Here is a 27,134-nt window from a genome sequence, read left to right as displayed (position 1 = left end):
GATATGTATAGCCATTTGCACTGGATTGTGATCAGAAAATTCGCTATCTGTTACCTACCCCGCTGCACATTCACTAAGGAGCCAGTAGTCTAGTCTGGACCGCCTGTTATGAGCAGGTGTGGCATGTGTTCCCTCCCTTGCTGTGCTGTTGCATAGTCTCCAGACATCTACCAGTCCGAACTCCAGCCTACCTTGGTTAATACTCCGGGACACTTTAGGCGTTCGAGTGCTTTGCGGGTTAGATTTTTCCAGAGCGGGATCTAGATATGTATTTAGGTCCCCTCCCAACAGAACGGCTGCCTCAGGCCACTGTCTTAGTATGCCATACATTCGTTGAAACACTTCTGGATCATCTGTTATGGGACCGTACATATTTAGGAGGGTGATTAGTGTAGAACCAAATTTGCCCTGGACCATTACGCAACGTCCTTCGTCATCAATGTGGGTCTTGTGTGGCGTGAACGGGATGCCCTTTTTAATCAATATGATGACCCCCCTGGCGTAAGAGGAGTATGATGAGGCTAACTTGAACCACGCCCATTTGAGCGCAATGTACACTTCTGAGACCTTGGTCAGGTGTGTTTCTTGCAAGAAGGCGATCTGGATGCCATGGTAGTTGAAATATGCGAAAACATGGCGAGGTTAATAACTTCTAATCCTCACCCATTAGCCCCCAAGCATGGCAATTCACAATTGAATCATATAGTTGACTGTCATAGTACACTGGAATAAATGCACAGTTCCCAGATATGGTGTCAATACAACCACAGTAGTCAATCTTCTCTGTGTCAATATATATACATTGGCCAGCATTTGACGCACGTTTCCCTTTTGCCCACCCCCCTCCCACTCCAACCTCCCAAATGGGTCGAGAATACAAATCCCTCCCCATCCCAATTTTTCCCCACTCCTCATATAGAACTACAAAAACAAATAGGGGCTTAACCGCCTGGGGGGAGGGGGTGGGGGGGATGGACAACAGCAAACACCTATCATACAGCAGGGGGGGCCAGGCTGCAATATCAGTATAACCACCTAGCTCTACAATTCCTGGTGAGGGAGACATACCAGAAAAAAACATCCATAACCAATATAGTCTAGCACTGACTGTAGGGTTCCGTCAGCACAACACCGCAGCCAGAACGCAGGCTTCACTTTTGTAACATAGGCTGGGGTGTACACATGTACAGTTACGTGATTAAACAGCGATAATGTTCGTCAAGTTAGTCAGTTATTGATCAGCATCACTAAGAGATGGCGATGTCGTTAAACTCTTTGAGACGGCTTTCGAGGGTTTACGAGGACAGATGTGTTTCATGAACTTCAGAGCTGACTTGGAGTCTGTAAAAAAGTGTACTTGACCATCGTGGGTAATTTTTCATTTAGCCGGGTATAGCATTGCGTAGGGAAAAGAGGCAGACTGCAGTATCCGTTTCACTGGCATAAATTCTCTGCGTGCGACCTGTACTGTTGGGGTGTAATCCAGATAGAAGGACAAGCTGTTATCCTGATGAGTGATGGGGCTCTTGACCCTCGCCTCACGGAGAATAGCGTCCCTGTCAGCGTAGTTGAGGAGGCGTGCTATTATTGGGCGCGGTGGTGCGCCCGGCACTGGTCGGATCCCAGTGTCCGGTGCGCCCTCTCAACTTATCATGACCGGGGATAGCACCGGACCAAACAGCTTGCGTAGAAGATTGTCAATGAAGGGCTCCATTTACGTGATGGCTGTCGATTCCGGAAGGCCAATTATGCGAAGGTTGTTCCGTCTGGAGCGCGCTTCCAAATCTTCGTTTTTCAACCTTATGACCTCCATCACCTTCTCCATATTGAGGATCTGTGTTTGCGCTCTTCAGCTGTGGAGTCTTGAGTATCAGACAGCCTATTTTCCAACACATCCAGTCTGGTTTCGTGTGTGTCCACCTTTTTCTTACCTGCGTCAAGGCTGGATGTGAGAGCATCTATTTTGCTATCAATAGTTTTGAGACCAGTGCACACCTCCAGCAATATGGAAAGCATGTCTTCCTACAAATCATCCGTGGCATCTGGCGGGACCGGAGCGGCACCCAGCTCCGACGTTATATCCACGGTGCATGTGTGACGTTTACTTTCGAATGGGATCTTGGGCTGTTTAGGTCAAGGGTTAGTGGCAGCGCAGTCGGCCGTATTCCGTGGTGTGTTGTGTCACGCTGTGACAAGCTGTGCCGTCAGATGTAGGTCCAAGTCTGCCTCAGATCAGTTGAGCCTGAATAATACTCCCAAGGCAGAAGTGGACGCCCCCTACTCTTTGTCGCGATGTTAAATGACGCAGCTCTGATGCAGCAGGTTAACGTGTGAGGGGACAGCACCGAAGTAGACAAAAGGGACTGGTGACAACACTGGGCCACCCCTCTGGATCACCCAACATACAGTTGTCAGCCACCGGAGATAGACTCACAGCATCAGATTATGTACAGGCCACTCCTCATGGTCACAATCGCCGGATCCCAGTTAGTGCTCTCGTCCAGAGTGCTCTCCAACTATATCTGCCGAGGAATCAGGAGATCCCGGCCGGTCCGCAGGGCAGGGAAAGGGGAGACCCGGAAGGTTCACACACCGCCAGAGCAGCCCCCCGCGTTAACTGAGAAAGGGAGTGCCCGACGGTGCCCACAGTCCCCCCACAGTCACGCCCCCCCACTGAACAGCCCAACGAGGATCACCTTGGGTGGAGGGAGCAGGGCAGACCCAGGGCCACCGCACAGGCCTAATCAGGCGCAGCGTCAGTCACAGGCCCCCAAGGCAAAGCCATAGAGAGCCTGGGCCACACAGCGACAGGCAGCCCAGCACCAGACAAACCCAGGCCCCGCCACTCTCACCTCATGTCCCGTTGCACTCCGGGTGGGGGAGACCTCAGCCGCACCAGTAAACGCCACCGGCCTCTCCGCACAGTATCTCAGCGGTTCCCAACCGCAGACCACCGCCTCCAATGGCCGCCAGTCACCACTCTCCAGCAGCTCCTCGCAGGTGTCAACAGGAGCGTGAATCGGCCCAGCGCCGGCCCCTGCTCCATCTCAGCCTGTCACGACACCCGGCAAGTCCACAGCACCACGATCGCCGCTCGTCTCCTGCTCAGATTCCTCTTGCCCGGCCATGTCTCAACCGCTGGCGGCCATTTTTCCTCCGTCCTCACCGCGTTGCGCCATCTCCCAAGTTGGTGGTATGCCTGGGATTTTGGGCCCGCAGATCACAGCCGCATGTCTCAGGTATGTCCCCGCGGCAGGAGTACTTGTGCTTTCAGCGAGCTCAGATGGGGTACAAGGATGGTAATAACAGTATTGTATAGCCTGGCCTGTGGAGCTCCTTTAGCAGGCAGCCATCTTGCACCGCACCGTAGCCACGCCCCCTCGAGGGCCACTCCATATATACACAAGTGCTGAAGCTTTTTGATGAGTGCCCTGTGAAAGACCGTATCAAAAGCTGCAGAGAGGTCGAGGAGGATGAGTGCGGCCGTTTCTCTTCAGTCGAGGATGCTTCTGATGTCATCGGTGGCCGCAATGAGGGCTGTCTTTGTGCTGTGGATGGTGCGAAAGCCTGATTGAGAGCTGTCTAGGAGCTGATGAGTTCTAGGTGGTTTGCAAGTTAGATATTGAAAGCTTCCTCTATGACTTTAGCCGGAAAAGACCGGAGCAAGATGGGTCTGTAGCTTCTGAGGGTGTTTGGGTCCGCTGTTGGTTTCTTCAATAGGGCGTTGACGTCTAGTATTTTCCAGAAAGACGAGAAGGTGGCAGTGGTTATGGAGGTGTTGATGAACGGTGACCGCAGGGGAGATCATGGTTCTTCGAAGGTTGTATATGAGTGAGGACATGGGTGCGAGGGGGCTTCCAGTGGCTTAGCTGCCGTTTGGCGATGAAGGAGATGTCAAGCTGGTCGGGGGAATTAGTATTGGTATGCTGCGGGTTGAATGTGTTGTAAATCTTGGCAATCTACTGTCCGAAGAAGTTTGAGAGGTTGTTGAAGAATGCTTGGGATGGGATGATGTCATAGTTGGCAGCTGCGGGACTGGAGAACTCCTTGTCGATGGTGAAGAGTGCTTTGCCGCTGTTGGAGCTGCCTTTAAGTAAGAGAGTTAGGGCTTTTTTCTCCGCATCTCGTAGTAGTTGGTAGTAGAGGTTGAGGGCTGCTATGTATGTGGATATTGTGGTGGTGTTTTTGTCAAGTCTTCATTTTCTCTTGTTTGCAGTGGCATGTCGTTCGTGTACCAGCTGGGTCATTTGTTGCTTTTGTAGGTCTAGTTTCTGGTGGGAGCAGTGCAGTTGGCGCAGTCAGTGAGCCATTTATTGAAGAGCTTGGTTTCGACATCGAGGTTTTCGGGTGTGGTTGAGTGGGCGTTCCTGTAGAGTCTTGGTCCAGTTGTTTAACAGTACCATCCTTAACTTCATTAATATCCAAAGGTGCAAATGTTGTATCAAAACTGCATTATTTACTTTCATTATGAAAAAGATTCACCTGGTTTATTTAAATGAGTTCAAAGGATTACATTTTAAAAGTATGTATACATTTTACCTGATACTTTAGGGCCTGAAGAGGTGGTTGTTACAGAAGGATGTGCATGTTCCTCAGAAGGAACCTCTGTCTTTGCAGAGAAACTCTGTGCCTTATCAACAGTTTCAGTCTCTGAAAGTGAAAGACAGAGAAAAATTATGTGCCATACCCACTGTCATACAGGGAATACCCACAAACTCTCTGTGCATGCCATCAGAGTGAACACAAAGGAAGCAACTTACACTGCAGCAAACCATGGGGTGGTCTAGACATGTTCTATAGGCTTCAACATAGCTAGTGAGTAATCTCTGGTCGTCGTTCGGTTCAGCTTCACCTTACATTGCTTGGCATTAGAGTACAAGATACTACATAAATTATCGGCTGGACTCATACCATGATTTAGGGATTAGCTAATCTGCCACATCGCTGATTCAAGTTGTTTAATGCTTTCTGGCCTCAGAACTCTATCTGGTTGCTGTGTTGTTTTGAATCCAAGTTGCCTACTCAGTAGGTCTCTTGGTGGTGAAAAACAATGATGTTATTCAAAGTAAAGCGCTATGATATTATTCAAAGTAAAGCGCTATACACTGGATTCTTCTTAACTTCACTGTTTCTGCATTTGTGGCCAGTAAGTTCCCAACAGTTTCCTCCATGAAAATTAGTTACCCTGTTACCTACAGAATAGCTGGTAAATCCACTGAAGTTGACAAGATGGCTCTTCAGTTTGGAGTTCACTGCGGCCATCTACAGACCACATATCTAACCTTAGGCAGAGAAGATTTAGTCTTCATCTTTTCAAGGTTGATAAGTGGTACCATGTACACTGTTACTTTACAGTGCTAGAAAACATGAAAACAAGGGGCATGGCTATGGCGGCAGATTGGGAGGACAAGCTTCCCTTGGGTGGCAAGCTATGCAGTTGTGAATCAACTAAATCCGATCACAATTTCAGCCACAGAGGCTGCCTACAAACACTGAAATAAGGAGAGTCACTCAGATTCTTGTTATGAACCCCAATGTACCCCAATCTAGGCCTAGGTAGCTACATTACACAGCATTTTACCTACATTTGTCCTACCTTGCTCTGCATAACGGATCTAGCACTGACCTTTTACCCAGTTATGTGCTGCATAAATGTCGATCAGTTTCCTGGAAACTAGCCTCATTTATTATGCATGAGGTTTCTTAGAAAAATATCTCTGCACATGGCGTACATAACAGCATGAACATACTCTGCGTAAAAGTCATGGTCATCTTTATCCCTGGGCGAAAGAACAACTTTGCATAAATGCAGGTATTGTTCTAGGCTCATTTGCCTAATCGTATTCACAACATATTGATTGTGTATGGAACCCCGAGGTATAAAAGAAGGGAAACAGCCTTTACAATGCAGTCATTACATCGCACTACCTTTACAAAGCAGTCATTACATCGCAACATCTTTTACATCGCATGTCACTACAACGCATGTCATTACAACACATGTCACTACAACGCAGGCATTACATCGCAAGTCATTACAATGCATACCATTACAACGCATAGTACCCTTACACTATCCAACACTTACCCTACTGTTGCACTCACTGGAGTTAGAATAGTTATTTGTACCCCTACACTATCCAACACTTACCCTACTGTTGCACTCACTGGAGTTAGAATAGTACTTTTTACCCCTACACTATTCAACTACTGCAATAGGTCACATAGTGTAATATTTCGATACTATGGTGAAATCTTAAGGGGCTAGACAGCACTGTTAAGAGGATGGCAATATGAAAATATCTTAGATAGGCCAGACCTGATATCATATGCCTCCAAAATACACATCTCTTGAATAAAGACCAGCACAGAATGAGGAATAAGGCATTTCCTGAGGTATCCTTTTTTACCACTAAAGATAAGCCTAATGGAGTAGTGATATTCAGGAAGAAAGACTTGATCTTTGATCCAGAGGGCATAAAAGTAGATAAGAACGGTCACTACATTCTGTGATGGACACCATATAAAATAACCTCATAACACTCTCCTCTATCTACACCCCCAAATAAATTATAAAATTGTATTTTTTAGACACATTGAGAGGAGTGGAAAGAGGGGATAACCGTGGCAGTCCCAAAAGGATAGAACCACGAAGGGTCATAGAGAATTGGAGACATTTTCTAAGCAGCTAATATGGAAGATTGCGGACATAGGCCTTAGAAACGTATAGAGAGAACTACACACATGAGACCAGTAGTACACCTTTCACTCACATGTTCATCGCACACAATCAAGAATAAACTATGTTTTGGTGATTCATTTCCTTATGTCCCAAGTTATAGAGGTCGACAAGATGGAGAATGTATTGTGGCTTCTAACAAAAGATGCTTTATTATAACAATTTTGTAAACTGTATTCCAAATTATATTCTAAAGAAACCTGCCTACAGACAGAGCAAAAGGGCTATTTGACCCAGGCAAACCTACCGTTTCACAAGAGAACAAAAAGCCAAACTGGAACTTCCCATTAGAGTAATAAAATGTATTAAAAGCAATAAGACACCCGACCCAGATGGATTTATCAGAATATTTTACAAAACATACGCCAGCAAGTTGATTCCTAAATTGACTAACGTTTTTAATAACTATTTGGAAATTCATGCCATTCCCAGATGTATGGTAGAGGAAATCATTACAATAATTGCAAAGCCTGGAAAAGATGTGAAACTCTGTGCCTTGTACGGAGCGGCTGCCCTCATTAATCTGCATGCAAAGCTTTATACTAATATTTTGGCTACCCACCGCAGCGATATTCTAATAAAACTGGTTGATTCAGATCAGTGTGGCTTCATAAAAAAATAGACAGGCTTCATGATAATATTAGAAGAGTGATCTACCTGTTCCAAAAGGTTGAGTAGAAACATCTTCCAGCTATACTGCTGACCCTACACGTAGAAAAGTTATTTGACTGGGTGGATTGGTAATTTTTAGACCTGGTCATGGAGGCGATGGGCTCTAGGTCCAGATACAGAAATAGGTTTGCTAATTATAGTGGCCCCACAGCTAGAATAGTGCTGGTCAACTTTAACTCCCCTTTGTATTACACAGAGTGACCTCTGTCCCTCGGGCTCTTTGCTCTCGTAATTGATCCCCAATGCTTCCAAGGTTCAGAAATCCATTGATATTAAAGGAATTACATTTGTGAGTATGGAACATAACAATAGACTATTTGCGAATGATATCCTGCTCTCCTTGACAGAGGTGGCGATGCCTCTTCAAGTGATTACCCCACAATTTTAACATTATGAGGAAGTTTCAGACTATAAAATACATTTTGACAAATCAAACATTTTGAATTTGTCACCCCCCTCTGAGCTGATACAGCAATTGTAAAAATTACATTTCTTTCAATGGGCCAAAAGCTATGTCGGATACATGTGTGTTAAGACTGGAGCAAAAATAACAGATATGTTTTGTTTAAACTATCTGCCTTTGGTTGATGAATTTAGAAACGGGTTTTGCGAAAGGTCTAGGATGTTTTTGTCTTGGGCTGGGAAAATGAATGTAGTAAAAATGACTATCGTACTGCATCTACTTTCTATGATCCAGGCAGGCATGGACAGTTGTCAGTGACAGGCCTTATATGAAACAGTTGGAGAAATACTAGATTTCATATGGGGATGAAATAAACCTAGGACAGGTGTCTCCAACAAGTTCATCAGGAGCTACCAGAAGCTCCTAGACATCTTCAGAGTAGCTGACAGCCTTGAGTTCATTTTTAAGTAATCACAAGGTCATATTTTCCTTTAAAAGTTAAGGGAAGGCTGGGTTTATTTTACATTATCTTCTTCAGGCTGCAGATAGCATTGCCAGATAATGAGCAGTGCTTAGTCAGATTTATGACCCACACTGAGGCTGGATTGCAAAGATGAACAGCTGAAGCACTAAGGTATCTCACTCTTAAATAAAAGCCCTGGTCAACTCAATATTGGAACTATGAACAACATTAGGTTTCTGAATGCTTTTAAATGGGAGAAAATTCAAATTAAAAGTTGTGTCAATGATTAAGTTAACTCCTCAATTTAATTTTCTCCCGTTTTAAAGTATTGCATTTACAAACAGCAGGCCTCTTGCCCCCAGTGGCCAGTAGACACTATGCCATATTTATAATTGAAAAATATAGTCATTTCTTTTTCAATGAGAGAAATTTAAAGTGCAGAAAATGTTCCATATTTTGAAAAAATGTTCAAAACATTTTTCTGCAATTTATATTTCTCCCATTTAAAAAAATAAAATGGTTGTATGTTTGTGTTATACATGTAACGGTGCCACACATGGCGAAAGGTATGTCCTGTGCTGTATGTACATATGACACAGGCTCTCAACACCCATACAAATGTATCCCATTAATACGTATAAGTTCATACATCCCCAAAGTCCATGCTCACTGACAGACATAGCAGTTCTGTCATAGTGCCCCTAGCTAAAGTATTTTGTTCAAACCATAGCATAGTATCTGGCTCTAAGGGCATCAGGCTTAAAGTCAATGAAGCTGGGGTTAGGGTGTCTGGTAACAATGCTTGAGTTGCCTGGCCTTCAGTAGCTCATGATTTTCACTGCTCAGAAGTAGCTCTCACTTCAGAAAAAGCTGGAGACCCCTGACTTAGGATCTTACTGACACTTCTACATCAGTCTAGAGAGCAGGGAAAAGTGGATCTTCCTGATATATGCCTGTAGTATGCAGTGGCCAAGCTGCAAATATCAGTAAAATGGTCCAGAGGGGACTTTGATAAACCGTGGGTAAAGATAGACTGGGATACTATTTGGCTGAAAAAGAAGCTAATTCCTTTAAATGCAAACCAATGAATCCCACATTGTGCATATGGGATGAGATCAACATGAAAATAGGGCTAACCACTTACCGCTCGCCCTACACCCCAATTCACTTCAAATCAGATTTTTCACCCGCAGTGCAGGAACAAGCTTTTTTATAAATGGAGGACAGAAAAATGCAGAATGATATGGGATATGTTCCAATCAACACGTCAAGTCATTTCTCCTATGTAAAGAGGAATTCAATTTGGATAGGGGAAAGATTATGATATGCCTAGATCAGGAAATGGGTCCTACAACATACAGTGAAACAAGCAGAGACCGCATACCATTTGAGGCACAACTGCCTAACAGAATAGGTTTAAGTGGCGTTGTCTCTTAACTTTACACCGTGCTGACTCAGAAATACAGAAACTATGGCAATATATGTTAGAGTGGGGGAGAGCCCTTCAGAAACGCATAGTTAAGAAACAATGGGAATTACTTCACAGAGAAACACATGCTCCGAAAGCCTTGCCTAGATGTTGAGAAATCTATTTTAAAGTCAAGTATGCATGGTATTTGACGCCGCCCCACCTCCATCAAATGTATCATACACTTAGCCAAAACAGTTGGTGGGAGTGTGGGAATATCAGAGCATCACTTTACATATTTGGCAGGAGTGCCCCAAACTCAGACATTTTGGGAGGAGATGCAAAGTTTTTCAAAGGGGTCTTAGGTTTCCCATTACCAACTGAACGGGGAGTGTTGCTCCTATGAGTTAGACCGGAGGACTGTGAGGTTCTATCCAAAATAAAGAGGCATATGCTTTTAATTAGAGGAAGGTGGACAAAACTCAGAGCTCCCAGTGGTATCATAGATCTTATTAGCAATGGAGAAAGTATCTAGCAAGGTCAACAGCGAATATGAAAAAGAAGCATTTATGGAAGCCCCTCTTGGAGGCCTTAGAACCATGGAGGCCCCAGTGCAATGTGTCATTCACATAGGAGAGCAATGGGCTTGTTTAGGTAGAATCTCATTAATCAGAGCACCCCCATGCGCGATTCCCCTTTTTAAGAGTCCCAAAGAGCTCCTGTTTTCAGCCTGGCATACGTTAATAATGTCAAAGAGTAAGACGATCATGAAGTGTGGCAGGAAAATTAGTTTATGTGTCCGTTATGTCCTGTCCTATTCACACTTTGATGATTTTGTATCCTCTGCCTCACTGATGTATTGGATATATTAAAGAGCATTGATATGATTCATGGAAATAATGTACTAGTGTTATGAATTGCCTTTTTATTTTACAAGCGTTTTGGTCTCATAAAACAATAAACAGATATCTGAGAAAACATTAAAAGATTTGCAGAACACTATTATTATTAATTTCAGCTTGCTTACTTTCCAGTCCAGCACTGAAACCGCTTGTTCATAAGAATGATTTCTTTAGAGTCAGCAACCTGCATGGGATACTAATAATGAGAGCCCCAGAGCAGAATGAGGAACACTGGACTAGTAGATTTTGATAATGCCAACACTAGGTGCAAACTCTTGTGATGCTAGAAAAGATGGAGCTTTTGTTTCACAGCTGTAATACTGCTCTCAAAACATTTGTTGCCTTAAAAATAATATAAATAATGTATTAACACACATTAAATTGAAACATGGTCATTAAACTGAATGATTTGAGTAACTAACTGAGAGGTAAAGGGCTTTCATTTCAATCTGGATGGTGAAGCTGAGGAGTAGGTTTTTAAAAACGGCGAAAGAAGCTGCGGGAAATGGATGTGCCCTCATCGCTTTGGCTGTCTCTGTATCGTTTTAGATTTTTTTCAAAAGCTTAAACCACTTGTGGACCAAGGAGGCGCTCACCATCAAAAGGCATGTTCAGCGAGTTCTGCTGAACTTCTGGCTTAAAGTAAGAGAAAAAGAGCCATGCGTGTCTGCGCAGCAGAATGCTAGAATTTACGTCTCTGGTAACAGCGAATAGAAGTGTTGGAAATCCGTTTGACCTCAGAAACTATCTATTGACACTGTTTTCTATGCTCTTGAGAGAGGTATTGGAGGAGCTCCTCCATTTCGACCCAGTGGGCATGATCTTGCCTTGCAAGAAAGCAGACTCTATTAGCAATGCGCCAGTGGCTGGCCGATTGTGTGGCGACCAGTCTTCCTGCCGGAACTATGCATTTGCTTTCCTTATCTAGTGGCGGGGCATCCCCTTTGGTCTGGAAGTTGGCTCGCTTACGGGCAGTGGTGACTACTAGAGAGTCGGGTGGAAGCTGACCAATAATATAGATGGAGTCAGAAGGAGAGGTTTTATATTTTATATCCACTCTAGGTGTTATAACTCTAGCCTAGCCGGACCAGTGTCTTTAAAAATTTCAGGGGTGTGACGTAACATGCCCTTGAGCATGGGAGGCACTGAGTGGAGCAGAGAGTGGATGAGAGGGTGGAGGAGAGGGTTTCGAAGAGGAAGTCCTCAACTAAATGCTCAGTGTGGAGTTCCACATTATGAAAGGAGGCAGCCCTACCAATGAGTTCCTGAAAGGATATAGAATCATGCGTAGGGGAGGGCTTGGTCTGTGTCCCCTGGTGAGTCTACATTGCAGGAGTCCCATGGGTCACCCTGTGGGAGAATGTCAAGTGCTTTATCCCCCCGCCACACGCCCACCCATGTCAGAGTGTGGAGAACCCTGGGGTGTGATGTCAAGGGAGTCCCCTGGAGAAGCAGGTGTGGAGGGCTTAGGCTGACACTTAGGAGCAGAGAGAGGTGCATGGGATAAGGATCTGGTACCCTTATACACATTCTTGTTTTTTGCTGGAACCGGAATGTCCAAGGCCTCCTCGAAGGATAGCGGACTTTGAGGGTGGAGCAGCAGGGCCTGAATGTTGGGCAAGGATACAGCCTCTGTGGGGGTGGATGACACGGTATTTCTGTCTTGGGTCGAGCTGCTCCTGCATCTTATTGAAAATGAGCTTGACTGCGCTGGTGTTGGTCTGGCTGGTCGACACCAAAGTCTTGGACTCCGAGGGTGTCTTTGGTTTTGGATGCAAGGTTCCATTTGGTGCTGAGGCAGATGTGGTTGGTGCCAAGGGTCGGCTTGGTGTCAGAGTGGCAGCGCCAAAGCAGTCAGTCTAGAAGGCTTCTTCGGCACCGAGCTGGGCAGGGTGCGGAAGCGGTTTGTCACCAACCATGACCCAAAGGCAGTTGTGGTCCGAAAACCTATCTGATGTTCCAGAGTGGCTGTGTACCCTTTGGATGAAGGGTACTCAGGATGAGAGCGGTGTCAAGCTGGAGGGGATGCTGTACTCACAGACTGCTAAGCTGGTGGAAGGTCCTTGATTTTCAGGTCTGAGGCAGAACACTCTCCAGCAGAGATAGCCTCTTCATCCGCAACCGACGGTTGTGGGTGCTGTTCACCCTCGGGAGCGCAGAGGACTATGGTGTCGTCTCCACCCCTACCTGATATCTCGAGTCAACAAGCATGACAGTCGCAAAGAGTCTTTTGGAGTGGAAGGTATGGCAAGGGTCGCAGGCAAACCTCGTTGGGTTCCGGTGACAAGAACAGATTGCAGACCTGATGGAGTTCAGTCAGACAATATTTCGCGTGGAAGCGAGGACAATATCAAAAAGGCATCTTTTCCATCACCATTGAGGCATGGTGGAGAGACGAAATGGTGGTGGGCCCTTACAGGAGAGGCCCCAGAGGGGCTGAGGTCGACCAAGACCACGCTCAAGCAAAATATTCAGACGTCAACCCGAGATGGAAAGTAAGGGAGTTGCGATCGAAGTACAATACGGACAGAGAGAAGAAACCATGTGAACAGAAAAGAGCACTGTGACAATGTCGATCCAGAGCACAGGAGCACACGTCTGAACTGGACAGCAGAAAGAAAATCCAAAAATGGAGTCAAAGACCATGCATATTATTGCCAAAAGGAGGAGTCACAGTACCTCGTGACTCGAAAGGCTTCTTCAAAGAAAAACAACTTGCAAACATCCAGGCTCAACACTAAATGGCAGGAATATGCACAGCATGTGTATCTACACCACCCATGCCTTGAACATACGTATTTTAACCTTTCAGGAAAAAGAATGAATCAATGTTATTTTAAACAAGTCTTAAGTCACTTCTTAAGCACTTTAACACAATTACTCATTCATTGTTTGTGGAAAGCTTAAAACGCAGCTCAAGACTGCATGAAGGTAATAAACAATACACACAAAGAGTGAACTTCATGATTCAAGACACACAAACAAGAGCGATCTTTTTAGCATAGTCATCACCAACCATTAGAAATACTGAGGCAACAGAGACAAACAAGTTTATTTTCTTAATGTTTTACTGTATAGGGGAGTCATTAATATATCATAATGGCCTAAGCCAGGTCTTTAATGGCCAACTTAAATGCAAAACCTCACCAAAAAACAAGTTAAGACTGGTGAGAAAGATGGGTAATGGTACAAATAAAAGGTGCACGAGGAGTGAGTTAATTCCACAAATAAAACTAAAGGAGAAAAGATGAAAACAGGTATACAGATTAGCGTCTAGTCAGAGAATGAGTAGGGTAAAAAGTGTGACAGAGCGATAATGAGTGAGAATATGAGAATAGGACAGAAATAAAAAAAGTGGACAATCGTTCACGAAGAAGGACCAACATACCTTCTGGAGATGGAGGCATGTTGCGGAGATCTACTTGTTGGCCATTGTCTAAAGCTTCAATGATGACATCAAATTTCTGAAGTATAAAAGAGAAAAGGTTTCTGACTTTCATGAGGTTGAATTAACCCGGTATACCAATCATGTATATAACAGATTTGTTTGTAAGTCGAAGTGTTTATCACTTATATTCTATCCATTAAAAATCGCCAATACTTTATCTATTAAGACTCTCTAATGAAAAAGAGGATATCAGAAAAACCTACTGAGATCATGTGCTGAACTGCGGTAGTGACATGGTGAGTATATCTGGCTTGGGCAGTTACTTACTCAGTTCCACCAAATGTCAACAAGATAAGTTTTAGTTCAACTCGTTATTTATTAACCAAAATCAAAAGTTTAAAGAGCAACATTTTACAATCCATTGGACAACATCATGCTATGCCTCTGCACAGAGACAATCAGTTTTGTTTACGTGTTCCGAGAGAGAGATACCCCTTTTTCCAGGGCCCTCTTGTTAAACTTGCCCTGAAGTTATACAAACCTTGAGACAGCATCCGGCGAGATAACCATTTCCGCATTATTGTCTTATAAACCTGTGCCACATGGCAAAAGGCCCACTTTATTAGGGTGTATATAGATATACAAGTCAAATGGCGATAAGTAAATTTCTATTTGTTGGTTGGCATCAATATATTATCACATAAGCCTCTGAGCAATTACCCATGAAGGTATTTCAATCACTACCAAAAAGTAATGCACTTGTCCTAAATGAGCAGGGGAATCATTGAACCGGTCAAAAACCACAATGATACCACATCAAATTATATGACTTTTTCCTGGACCATACTATTGGAATGGCAAGCACATTTTTCTTCCTTTAACCTATCAAAAGATAAGTTATCAGGTTCGATCACAGTATGAGAGCTGTACAGTTCAAGTGGGAGGGCACTGGCAGAAGCGTGAAAATGGATAGGATGCTCTGAGCCTGTCAGGCCAACTAAGCTTGAACATATCAACCAGTACACTGAGCCCCCAATCTGTATAATTCAATTCTTTCTCTACATGATACAATTGCAAATCCAGGCACAGCAGGGCTTACAGGCAGAGACAGCCTCACAGCAAAGGAGGAAACTTGGTAGACAACACCAATAGGTAATGTGGAATCAGATAACTGGTTCGGTACAGAATTCCCTTTATCTACAAATGACAAAGTCATATTCAGTACTTGCATCAACATCAGCGTGCTTCACAACAACACCGGATACATTTTCTTGCAGAAAACGCAAGACCCTTTTGAATGCTAATTCCACAGACAACAGATGCAAAACTTATGAGAGTCAGCTCCAGCAAATTGTTTGTTGTATGTAGTGCACTGCTTTATGCTCATTGCAAAGAACATTCATGGTAGAGGGAGGTAGTTTAACGTAAAAAAACAATCGGGCCAACAAATACAATAAAGTAACTTCTTGGAAATGGTTGGGACAGTAAAAGTGAAAGTGTTTCTGCCAAAGGAAAAAAGATAACAATGGAGAAACCAATTCCTTTGTTTTGCCTGATAGGTGGAAACGGGAGCTTGGTTTGGCGACTGGTGAAGTAGAGATATAGGAGTGGAAATCACTTGCGGAGGAAGCACTCGTGCATGGATAGATCCAAATTCTGACAAAGTTATTTATAGAGATGTTTTTTCTAGTACTAACTGCCAATGCAAGCAATAACCAAACTAAGACGACAGTTCGTGATTTACATTTTTGTTTAGAGGCAAATCTGATCGACCAAGAAAATATTGTTTATCCTGTCTTAGATGTAGTTGGAGAAATTTAAAGAGGTACAATTCAGCTCCTAAAGGCATCTGAATAGCACTGCTGTATGTGTTGAGGTTTGTGCATACAAGTATGACAATTACAAAGCTGAGGAAGGGCATTCAAAGAAAAGTTTCTAGTTTCGAGTATGGGTTCCCCCAGTCCCTTGATCGTTTCCTAAAACTCAATATATATGGTGTTTGGATGATGATTAATCCCTAATCATAAGCCATTCTGGCAGCAGAGATTTAAGTAAATGTCTTCCTCTAATAATTCACTGCAAGACGCAGGAAGCACATTTACCACAGTTGGAGAAAGAGTAAAACAAAGGCTACGGACAATTGGGAATCTATCACTAATAAAGCCAATTAATTTACATTTAACACTTCATTCATATGCACTACTGTTTGCATTGGTTTATAATTTATTAAAATGGAAAAGCAAATGCATTTTTCAGTAACAACATTAGCATATTTTGTTTGAACAGCAGACACCTCATGGTCCAGCCGCTTCAAAGTGCTCTTGTGAGAGGCTACACATTTTCATCTGTGCAAAGAGGTAAGGCAATCTAGATGAGACTGAAGGTATATTTCAACACTCAATAATTAGAGAAGGTACAGTCAACATTTTTTGGTTTGGTACATCAATAAAAAACAGACATAAGTGTATGAAGCTGGGAATTCTGCTTTTGTACAAGGATAAGATATACAAGAGGTGGAAGTAGCTGCCTCTTGTGGTCAGCAAGGGGACCTAATTGGTTTCAATACCATACTCAACCCTAAAGAGGAGAAAGATGTAAAAGCATGTCTTGGTTTTAATATTGCAGAGGCCGACAGACCTGATATTTTACCTAACTAGATTTGTTGTCAGGTACAGATTGTCCATATGCTGTACACCTAAAGTTACTGCAGAACACTTTCCCCATAAGAGCAGCATGGCATTATAAGCAAAAAGTTAAGAGTGGGGGATGCCTGGTGCCAACAGTGGGGCAATTCTGAAACATTCCCTCAGATGCCAAATTAACCTACAAGCATAATAAAAAGCAATGGGACTAGATGTCACCCTCTGAACCCAATGAAGGATTAAAAAAACTTTGCAATTCATCCAGACAGCAAACTTAAACTGGGACTGCAAACTTTTAAGGAGCTTAACTGTTGGGCCTCCATCCCCATTTCTATTATGATCAATCACTTTGGGTCTGTTGACATAGTTCAAAGCTGATCAGAACAGTGAGGTAGATGATACTATTTCTTGTAACTGGGCATTTTGTACTTAAGACTATTGATGCAGTGCTGTTTTTTTCTTCTGCAATTGTTCAGAGGTTTAGTCTTGCACTTGCCCATTATCAGGAACAAGAATAGCATATGACCCGCACAACCCTTCAATGTACACAGAGAAGAGGATATAAATTGGTCTCTGGACCTATATGCAGTACGCCATCTAAAGGTGCCTTGCACGCACCCTCAGAATTCCTCTGTGTTACATACAAGTCAATGGAGCTGGCTTTGGCCCGGTATGCCAGGCAATACCACAATTACATGGTCACAGGGGAAGGTTAGCATCGTGCTGGGGGATCCTGAAACCCAAAAAACAAAATAAACGATTTGGGGGACAGTGGACGATTTAAGTCTTTGGGTGCCCTGACCCTCTCTGGTTAAATGGGTGTGCGAGCAGTATAGTGAAGGATTTAGGGATATGTAATACTAATTTGATCAGTTGGTGTGACATCTTCTGAACGGTTACATTTACGATGTGATTCCAGTAAACATTTATTTTTCCTCAGCGCTCAAAAAGTTTAGTTCCATGAACAACATGCTCTCATCTTAATTACAGTGGGACTTGCGGTATTAACATTCTTAAAACAAATACTTAACGCAAGGCCACTCCAGCCTCACAAGACCCTGTCACCTATAACACAACAAATAGTGAAATTAGGGAATGTACGCTAGTAAACTTTGTCAACCATCTGGCAGAGTAATGTGGCTTTTTAGACCTCTTTGCCTAGAATGTTAATGTTGGAAATCCAACGTTGGAAAAGATGGGATTGTGTTGCTCAGTGAACACAGTTTTTTTTTTTAACTGAACATAAAACATTAGTGACAAAAAAGAAAAGTCTGGTGGCTTGGCGCGTCAGGATGGCGGTCGCACTCTAGGAGTGCTCCTGGACCCCTCCGACATCCGCCCAAGATCCGCCTGTCTCTGCAGTCATTCAGCCTTACAACTCGCTGCCAATCCATCACTACAACTGCTGGCATAAATTTCTAGCTGCGGGGCTCCCCGTGACCCTGCGTTTCTGAGCTTGACACGCCAGCAGGGTGCCCTCGCTCACAAGATGGCAGCCTCCGTGCCTTGACTCGCGGCACATGAACTCACCGGAGGTGTGCAGCCCAGGTTCGCACCATCGTGACCGGGATCGCAGGGGTGGCCTGTGGAAATATGGCGAGGCACCCGTAGAAGGTAGACCGTGGACCTCCCTGGGTGAGCCGCCACCTGATGCCCGCTTGAAGCTCCCTCTCCCGGTCGGCCAAGACTGACTTGGCGGCCTATTGCTGGCACTTCCCTGCACCGCTCCCGGCGTGGGGCCCAGCCTCCCTGGTCCGAGGCTCCGTGTGCGGGCTGAGGCGGCCTGAGACAACCGAGACAGGTCCGTTGGCTCCCTTGCGGCAAAGCTGTGGTGCCGGCCGCCATTTCGGGTGGCGGGGACGTAGACTGCCATCAGCCAGGATCCGGCTGCAAGATGATCTGCGGCCGTCCGGGATCCAGAGTGCAAAGGCTCCGAAGCTCTGGGGAGTGCCCTGGCTGGCGGTAGGGGGGGGCTGGGACTGCGCTGCGAGGTGCCCCCCTGCACGCTCTGGGCTGCCTGCTGGGAGGGTGGAATTGGCTGCTTGGTCGTGCAGCGCGGGGTCCAGGGCCCCCTCCACCACTCGCTCTCACCTGCCCTGATTCCGTGGTGCCGGTCTGGTCCCCACCGGGCCCCATAGCCCAAGTCCACACTGTTGACCTGGAGGCCCTGAAGATACTTCTGGCGCGAGAGACCACATAGGGGGAGGTGGAACCGGCCGCAAGTGGAGTGGGGTCCTGGGAGAGGGCCTCCTCCACCGCACCCTCCCCCCCCCCCCCCTCTGACTTGCTCCTGCGGCTCCCGGCAGCTTATTGTCGGCCCTCCATTCCAGGGGCCCCTGCTGTTGACCTCAGGGGTCCGGCTCCTGTGATGCTGCTGCCGGTGTTGGCCACCGGAGACAGGAGTAGGATTGGCTGCACCCCTTGACTGGCGTGGGGTCCGAGGGCCAAACTCCTGTGACCTGTTAACTCGGACAGCGGCGAGGGGCTGGTGGCTCACCCCCCCCTCCCCTGTGGCTACTGCGGAACCGGTGGTGTGCGACTGAGGCCTTGCAGCGGGCAGGTACCTCCTGGAGGGGTTCAGCCATCACATCGGGTGGCGCGGGCCCTACCTCTCCTCTGGCCACCATTGTTGCCACTCATCCTGCTCTGGCCGGCTTCAGAGGTCTCTACGCCTGGGTTCTCGAACGAGGGCCTGAGGGGCTCTGCTTGGGGCGAGTCTCGGCCGTCGGTCGGGTGGCAGGGGAGCAGATGGCCACCCTCCCCTCTTCTCACATCCTCCTCTTCTGCTTCTCCCCCCCACCTGACTGCCAGAGGGCCGCTTGGACCTCCAGCCCTGCTCAGTGACAATCATGGGTAGAGATCGGGTCCTAAAAACCCCCGCCACGCAGACCAAAAAGGAAAGGTTCACAACCACGGACCTTGGGGCGACTGGAGGAACCGCGGATAAGAACACCCCCTCCGCTACAGACTTGACCACTATCCTGCAAGCCATACATACCTCGCAATCCTCGGTGGAGAGCAAGATTGCTGAAGTCCGGATCGACCTGACCCTTATCCGGCAAGACCTCCGCAATGCTACGTCCCGGATTAAGGAAACGGAATCCCGTATACCCACGTAGAGGATGATGTCCACCAACTCAAAGACCAGGTTGCTCGCCTCCAGACTCATACCCAAGAGCTCCACCGACAGGCCGAAGATGCCGAAAACAGGTCCCGGCGAAACAACCTCCATCTGGTGGGGTTTCCGGAAGGTGCAGAACAGGGCCGGGCAGCTGACTTCACAGAAAGTTGGCTACACTCGTGGATGCCTGAGGGTTCCCTCTCCCAGTGGTTCACAGTGGAGCGAGCACATCGCTCTCTTGCGCCCAAACAACCACCGGGCGCACCCCATAGGTCGATAATAATGCGGATCCTCAATTTTAGGGGCCGGGACTCCATTCTGGCCGAAGCCCGCAAGTAACAACGCCTCCAATATGAAGGTCAGACGATCAAGGTCTTCCCAGACTACACTCAAGAGGTCCAGGGCCAACATCGCTCGTTTGGTGAGGTTAAACAAAAGATGCGTGCCCTCAACCTCCAGTACAGGCTACTCTTTTCGGCCCGCCTCCAGGTTGTGTTTCAGAACAAGACCCTTTTATTTGATTTCCCTGAGGAGGCCTGGGCATGGGTAACGGAGGAGCGCCCCATAAGACTCAGCGCCCGAAGTCCATCACCCCGGGGTGAGGCCCGAGGTTCCCGCCGAGGCATGCCTGCCCCACAACCACAGCGTAACCGCTCACAAAGGAGACGGGGCCAGAGACGAGCCCGTTCGGACTCAGCAGTGGGTCGGATCCTGGGAACGCCTCACCCCACCCATCGCTGTTGGCCCTGGCAGACACGGACCTCTCCCGTAGCCCGATTCATCCCACGGGCCTTCTTGAGCCTGCTACGATCTTCCGGCCACAGCCAGTTCTGCAACCCTGTGGCTGCGCTTCAACTTGTAATACGCTATTTCCCGATGGACATTGCTAATGAACATCCTGCTATGAGGAGGGGTCCTCCACGATTCCCCACTACCAAGCGTTTTAGTTTGGTCTTTCTTTGTGTTTCCTAGTTAGGGTAACAGATGCTTCCATTCCTGAAGTATAGGAGGGGGGGGGGAAACCATTGTCCCGGTTTAGCATTCCTTTCAAGCTTTAGAGAAAGCGTGTCAAAAACCAGCACTATAGAGTTGCACCCACTACCTCGTGCAAGTTCACCACTTTGCCCACACCTAACACCCACACTGGGTGTCTGATCATTTGCCCGCTTTCCCTATGTCTGACAACTATGCCGGGGTGGCGTCGCTCCACATAATGTACTGGAATGTTAATGGCCTGCTAGATAAGGTCAAGCTCACAGCAGTCCTACGATATGCCCAGCATCACACCGTAGACATATTGTTGCTCCAAGAAACCCACCCGGTAGGAAATCGAGGATCGAGAGGGGTGGCTGTCCTGGTGCGTCGTGCCCTTCCATACGTGGTGCGTAGGGTGACCCACGACCCTGAGGACTGCTTCGTCATCTTGGAGGAGAGCCTTGGGGACCGGCCTCTAAACCTGCTCTCAGTACCCCCCCCACCCCCCGCGCTGCCCTCCACACTTCAGCGTCTCACCGCCCTGGTTGCTGCTTAACCCCAGGGGATGACCCTGTCATTGGGGGAGATTTCAATGCAGTTATGGACCCCAACCTTGACACAGCTAGGGCCCCCTCAACCTCTAGAATCGCTCGCTCCAATCTCCTGTCAAACTGGGCTGCCACTCTAGGTTTCGGGGATGTTTGGAGACTTTGGCACCCGACGACCAGACTGTACACCCACACATCGGCATCACATCACACGCATGCACGATTAGATTACGTTTTCATGCCGGCCCTGGACTTCCGAGCAATTCAGGATATCGCCATCCTCCCCAGAGGTTTATCGGACCACTCTAGTGGTGATACGGATGGGCAACCTCCCTGAATCTTTGCGCCAGATTTGGCGGTTAAACGTCTGGTTTCTCCAGGACAAGGAATTCAGGGACCAAGTGGGCGATGAGCTTCGCCGTACTTTACCACTAATCAGGGCTCGGTTCCCTCTCCTGGCACCCTATGGCAGGCTGGTAAGGCCACTATCCGGGGCTTCGCCAAGGGGCAGCTCACACTGTATGCTGTCCTAATTGAGGCTCACCCTCCAGAGGAGAGAACTGAAGCCCAACATAGGAAACTAGCGTTTCTGAGGGACGAGATTAAGCAGGCCTCCCCGGAAGCCGCCAAGCTGCTCTGGCGATCCTCCCTGGCACGAGTATACAGGTGGGGAGATAAAAATGGGAAACTCCTCCACCGTTTGGCCACATACCCCATGGCCAATCGTATCATTCCCGAGGTGATTGACTCGGAATGAGTGATCCAGCGAGCACCGGTGGCGGTGGCCCACTGCTTTGCCACATACTACGCCACTATTCTGCACAGCCTCCCAGTCTCTCACACCCGGAGCTCCTTCAGCACGAATGGTTCCCTCTTCTGTGACTCAGCGAATCTGAGGCGGAAGCGCTGGACTTCCCAGTCACCCCAGAGGAGGTCAACGATGCCATATAACGCATGGCCGCTGGTAAGACACCGGGGCAGACGGACTCCCGCAGGAGTTTTACGCGTCCTACCGGGATACGCTGGTCACCCACCTCCTAGACATACATCAGGAGGCGGCTGATCATGGCTCATTCCGTCCCGAGACGGACACGGCCACCATCGTGGTGATCCCCAAGTCTCAGCCTCCCTCAAACCACTGCCCCGACTACCGCCCCATCTCTCTTATTAATTCGGAGCTCAAAATATTTGACTGCGTCTTAGCCAACCGCATAAGACCATACCTGGACAAACTGGTCCACCCCGACCAGTGACGATTTATGCCCCTCCGGGGAACCAGACACTGCCTTAGACGCCTCCACCTTGCTTTAGCAAACTGACAACAGCTGACCCCATATTTATCCCTTCTTCTCGTGCATTTCGAGAAAGCATTTGATTCGGTGGATAGGCGATACCTAGAGGCAGTGTTGACAGAAATGGGGTTTGGTGCTCCCTTCCGCAGCCTAGTCAAGACGTTATACTGTCAGCTGCGGGCCCAGGTACTAATCAACGGAGCTCTGTCGTGCCCCTTTCCCATTGGGAGAGGCACGAGGCAGGGATGCCCCCTCTCGCCCCTCCTCTTTGCATTGGCGATGGAGCCTTTTGCAAGTCTTGTCTGATCCGACAAGCTCATCACGGGGTGGAGATGGCCAGGCTTAGAGGAGGACAAGATCACCCTCTACGCAGATGACGTTCTGCTATTTTTAGCAGACCCAGCTCAGTCGGGACCCCGGTGTCTCCGGGCCCCAAGTCTTTTCGAACAAACCTCCGGTCTTCGATTGAACTCGGCTAAATCTGTCCTGGTCCCCCTTAACCTCTCTCGAGAGTGCTTTGATTGGCAGTCGTCAATACCTCTTCGGCGACAGTCCTTTAAATACCTGCGGATCTGGGTCACCCTCCTCCCCGACCTCACTTGGTCACTCAACGTAACCCCGCTAGTGAAAAAGTTTGTGCTGATCTCCTCAAATGGCAGGCGCTGCCGTTGAACCCCATGGGCAGAATAGCTCTATTCAAAATGATTGTTCTGCCCAGATTCCTTTACATGATCCAGAACTCAGACCTCTCCTCACATTCGTGGTTCTGAGAGATGGACAGCTTGGCCACCAAGTTCTTGTGGGGAGATCGAAGGCCTCGGCTGGCCCTCGCCCAGTGCCGGATCCCACCCTCCGATGGCAGACTGGGGATGACGAATTTGTATCTTTACTATTTAGCTACTCGGCTCCTCACCTTGCATAGCGCTTGGAACTGCACACCCATTTCCCAAACTCTGCTTGCGGTCACACGTGAGGTGCTTTTGGCCTGGGGGGCATCTTTGCGCCATACCTGCTGGTCAGCTAAATTGACCCAATATACCCCACTGTGGTGGGGCACCAACCTCTCTGGTTTTAGGGCACGGGATCTCATTGGGATTTCCCAACTGGGGGATGTCTGGGGTGGGAACAACATATGCACCATTCAAGATTTGCAGACCCGGTACTCCCTTCACACTTCCCAGTTTTATCATTACCTGCAGTTACGCCACGCTCAGATCATGACCGGTAACTTGGGGAAGGGGGGGGGAGGGGATCTCCCGTATTTATCACTACCTTACCATCAACACCCCCAACACACTATTACAATTCAGGGACAGATGGGAGGGGTGGCTCGGGTCCTTGGACGATGCCGATTGGAGGGAGGTATTGATGGCTCCCAAAACAGTCACAGCCTCGGCAAGGCTCCGCCTAGTTCAAGTGTATTACCTCCATGCTGCCTACCTCACACCGCTGCACCTCCACCGCGCTGGGCTCCGGCCCGATGCTTCCTGTCCCCGCTGCAACCACCCACAAGCCGATTTTTATCACATGGTATGGCTTTGCTTCGCAATCACGCGCTACTGGGAATCAGTGACAGGGGAGCTTAAGGAGGTTCTGGGCTGGGACGTCCCCCTTGACCACATGAATGTGCTTCTGGGTATCGCAGAGGGGTTGGATGGCTTCAGAGCTAAAAAACTATTTATAAATACGGCACTGATGGTGGCTAAGAGGAACATTGCAGCCAACTGGCTGAACTCGGCTGCTCCCACCATGGCACGTTGGCGCAGGGGGGGTGGATTGGTGCGCTGCACAGGAACGACCCCTGTGGATGTCCAAAAAAGTTTTGCAGAATGTGGGGCAAATGGGACGGGCTGACAGAGGATTGATACTTTTGCTGAACAACCGAGGACTGGGATGGGTGCAGTGATGTCTTCTCCTTGCCCATCAACTCATGTATGCTGGTGTACTACTATTTCAGTTTTGCTTTGCACTGATAACTGTACACAATGCTGGTATTGTTCTCTCTTGTAGGTTTTTCACAAAATCAAAACTTGGTTATCAAAAAAAAAAAAAGAAAAAAGTCTCAGGGCTGTTGAGCAAGGGAGGCAATTGCAGAAAAAAATATGTCCCAAGGTTGTCTTTGAACAGCTTTTAAAATTGAGAAGCGTGTATTAATAATATTTGTGTTCAGTCTTTTAGTGCCAAATTATAACTGTAAAACAAGTCACCCATGACCATTTCTAAATAAATATATACAGTTGCTATATATACTTGCTTTATTTGTCCAAACAGCAACTTTCTCATTGGGCCACAAATCCACTCACAGCACATAAGCGATAAATGAAAGAATCTTTAGGCGCTTGCTTAAAAAATGTTTTGAAAAAAAGGTCACTTTATTCTCTTTAGTTAAAAATCTTTCCAAACAGTTCATTATGAAGTGCCCATCAAGATCAAGCTCCACACCAACAAAGTGTGTTTCAGGAAAAACATACTCAGGACTTCACTAGAGGAAAGTTAAAAAGCCGTAGCACAGGATTTTGGCCACTATAAATAGACCAACACCTAACAAACCGATGCATTAAGTGAAACAACATTAATTTGTCATCTAAACTCATTAACCAATCACCTTTCAAAACAATTGACTCTGCGAATGCCCAATCTGTGGTCGTAAATCTACAATTTCAAACTTTTACTCAAATAGTAATCAAAACAAAAATTTACATATTAAGAATAAGTGAAACAGTTTGTTTACCTTGCAGTTCTCAGTCTATTTTAATCTCCATTTTCCATCTACTGGCCTTTTAAGCAATGCAGCATCCAGATGATGGACACTTCATAATGAACTGTTTGGAAAGATAGTTAATGAAAGAGTATAAAGTCAAGTTTAAAAAAATAAAAAATAAAAAGTAAGCAAGTGCCTTAAGATTATTTCACTTCTTGGATATGCGAGTGGATTTTTGAGCCAATGAGAAAGTTGGTGTTTGGATCACTACCCTAAACCGCTGGCATCATTAATGATTAACTTTTGACTGCAGAGTAAATTGGTGATACACAAACAAGAGGAGTGTGTTTATTTACTTTATTCTTTCAGAATACCACATACCTTGCCAGTCTTCATATACTCTTTAGCCTTTTCAATATTCCCTTGTTGCTTAGCTTTCAGTGCAGCCATCTTATATTCCTTCTGTCTAGCAACCAGAAGAGCTCTTGAATCTGTACTTCTGTCATCTACAAACAACAATAAAATCTGGTAACTTTTTTACCAACGATCAACATGAAATAGACGCCTTGTGAAAAGGTAGACCTGTCACATATGTTTCTAAATTCCACATTTGGAAAAGGATGGAAATTTGGAAAGTTTGTGCGTACATAAGTGCTCCCTATTTGGATACATGCAATAAACATCAGTCTTGATTGCAACTATGCAAATTATCAATGAAAAAGATACTGCTTTGGACATGCATCTCTCTCCCTCCTATGTGTTGTGTCACTATTAATGCTGCCATCTGATAACTGGAATTGATCTGTTGAGGATCACGAAGAAGGAAAAAGTGCTCTTAAAGTTGCCATCATCTTCACCTTCTGACTTACTTGTCAGGTCTCTCCCTCTGGTCTCCAATCGAGGGATAGGCCAATTCATCCCTGCTTTGCCTGCTGCCATCCACACACGAATCCATATTCTGAAAGACTGAGTGAGCACTTTATGTGCACTATTGATTGACAACTAGCACTTAAGGGGTAAACATGGATCGTGACATTCACAGGAAGGGATGCCCAGGGAGTCTTTGGTAGGGTTGAATTTGAAAGTGTTGGTCCTAGGTCTGCAAAGGCTTTGTCACAAGACAGATATTTACCAACTACTTTAATTCTGCAGACATAACTCAAATCTAGAATTTGCAATATGAGGCCTTCTGTAATTTGGTCAAACTTTGAACTGACATGTAAAAGGACCAGGCACATTAATTGATGTAATCTACTGTTGCTAGTTGTTTTTGGAGCAGGTGCGAGACATCCAACTTTGCAATGATGTGTTCTTTGCTGAACTATCACTTTACTGTGATGTAGAAATCAGAGGTGACTACCAGTTTTATATTGCATACCCATAACAACATACATCTTACACAGACCAGGGTTAATAAATATTCAGGGATCATTATGTATGTTTTGTCCTTACATATACTATCACTCTACTGTGATGTGCAAAGCAGTGATGACTGTCACTTTTATATTGCATAACCTCAATGGCTTACATCTTAAACACACCAGGTTTAATAACTATTCTGGGAACATTATAGACGTTTTAGTCTATATTATTATTACATTTTTCATCCTGATGGTTCCAGTTGAACAAACTGTGGTGTAGCAATCATTAAATCATTTTTCTTTTGTTCCCAAATTATGATAAACTGTTACGATTATTTCCAGATGTTTGGATCATTAACATTTGTGATCGGGTACAGTTCTCAGACTGGCTTATGAACAGGATGTGCTGCAATATCCGGGGTTGAACATCTCAATCTACCCAGAGTTTACACGTACATTGCAAGAGACTAGGCACAAGTTCTTAACCCTGAAACATACGCTTTGCACTAAGTATGTTAT

The 27,134-nt window shown here is 46.4% G+C and overlaps 1 protein-coding gene across 1 annotated transcript in view; it reads right to left on the bottom strand.

Moving 5' to 3' along the window:
- CC2D1B (coiled-coil and C2 domain containing 1B) overlaps positions 1-27,134 on the bottom strand; it is a 654,195-nt gene that overhangs the window by 490,576 nt on the left and 136,485 nt on the right. Inside the window, exons 8-10 of the mRNA XM_085602619.1 lie at positions 25,636-25,760; positions 13,976-14,051; positions 4,540-4,650 (exon numbers count right to left, since the gene is read on the bottom strand). Of these exons, the coding sequence (XP_085458745.1) occupies positions 4,540-4,650; positions 13,976-14,051; positions 25,636-25,760 (312 nt within the window). The remainder of the gene's footprint in view (positions 1-4,539; positions 4,651-13,975; positions 14,052-25,635; positions 25,761-27,134) is intronic.

Source organism: Triturus cristatus, chromosome 4_2 (assembly GCF_964204655.1).
Source record: "Triturus cristatus chromosome 4_2, aTriCri1.1, whole genome shotgun sequence".
In the NCBI taxonomy this organism is placed as follows: Eukaryota; Metazoa; Chordata; class Amphibia; order Caudata; family Salamandridae; genus Triturus; species Triturus cristatus.
This window is presented reverse-complemented; position numbering and strand designations above follow the sequence as displayed.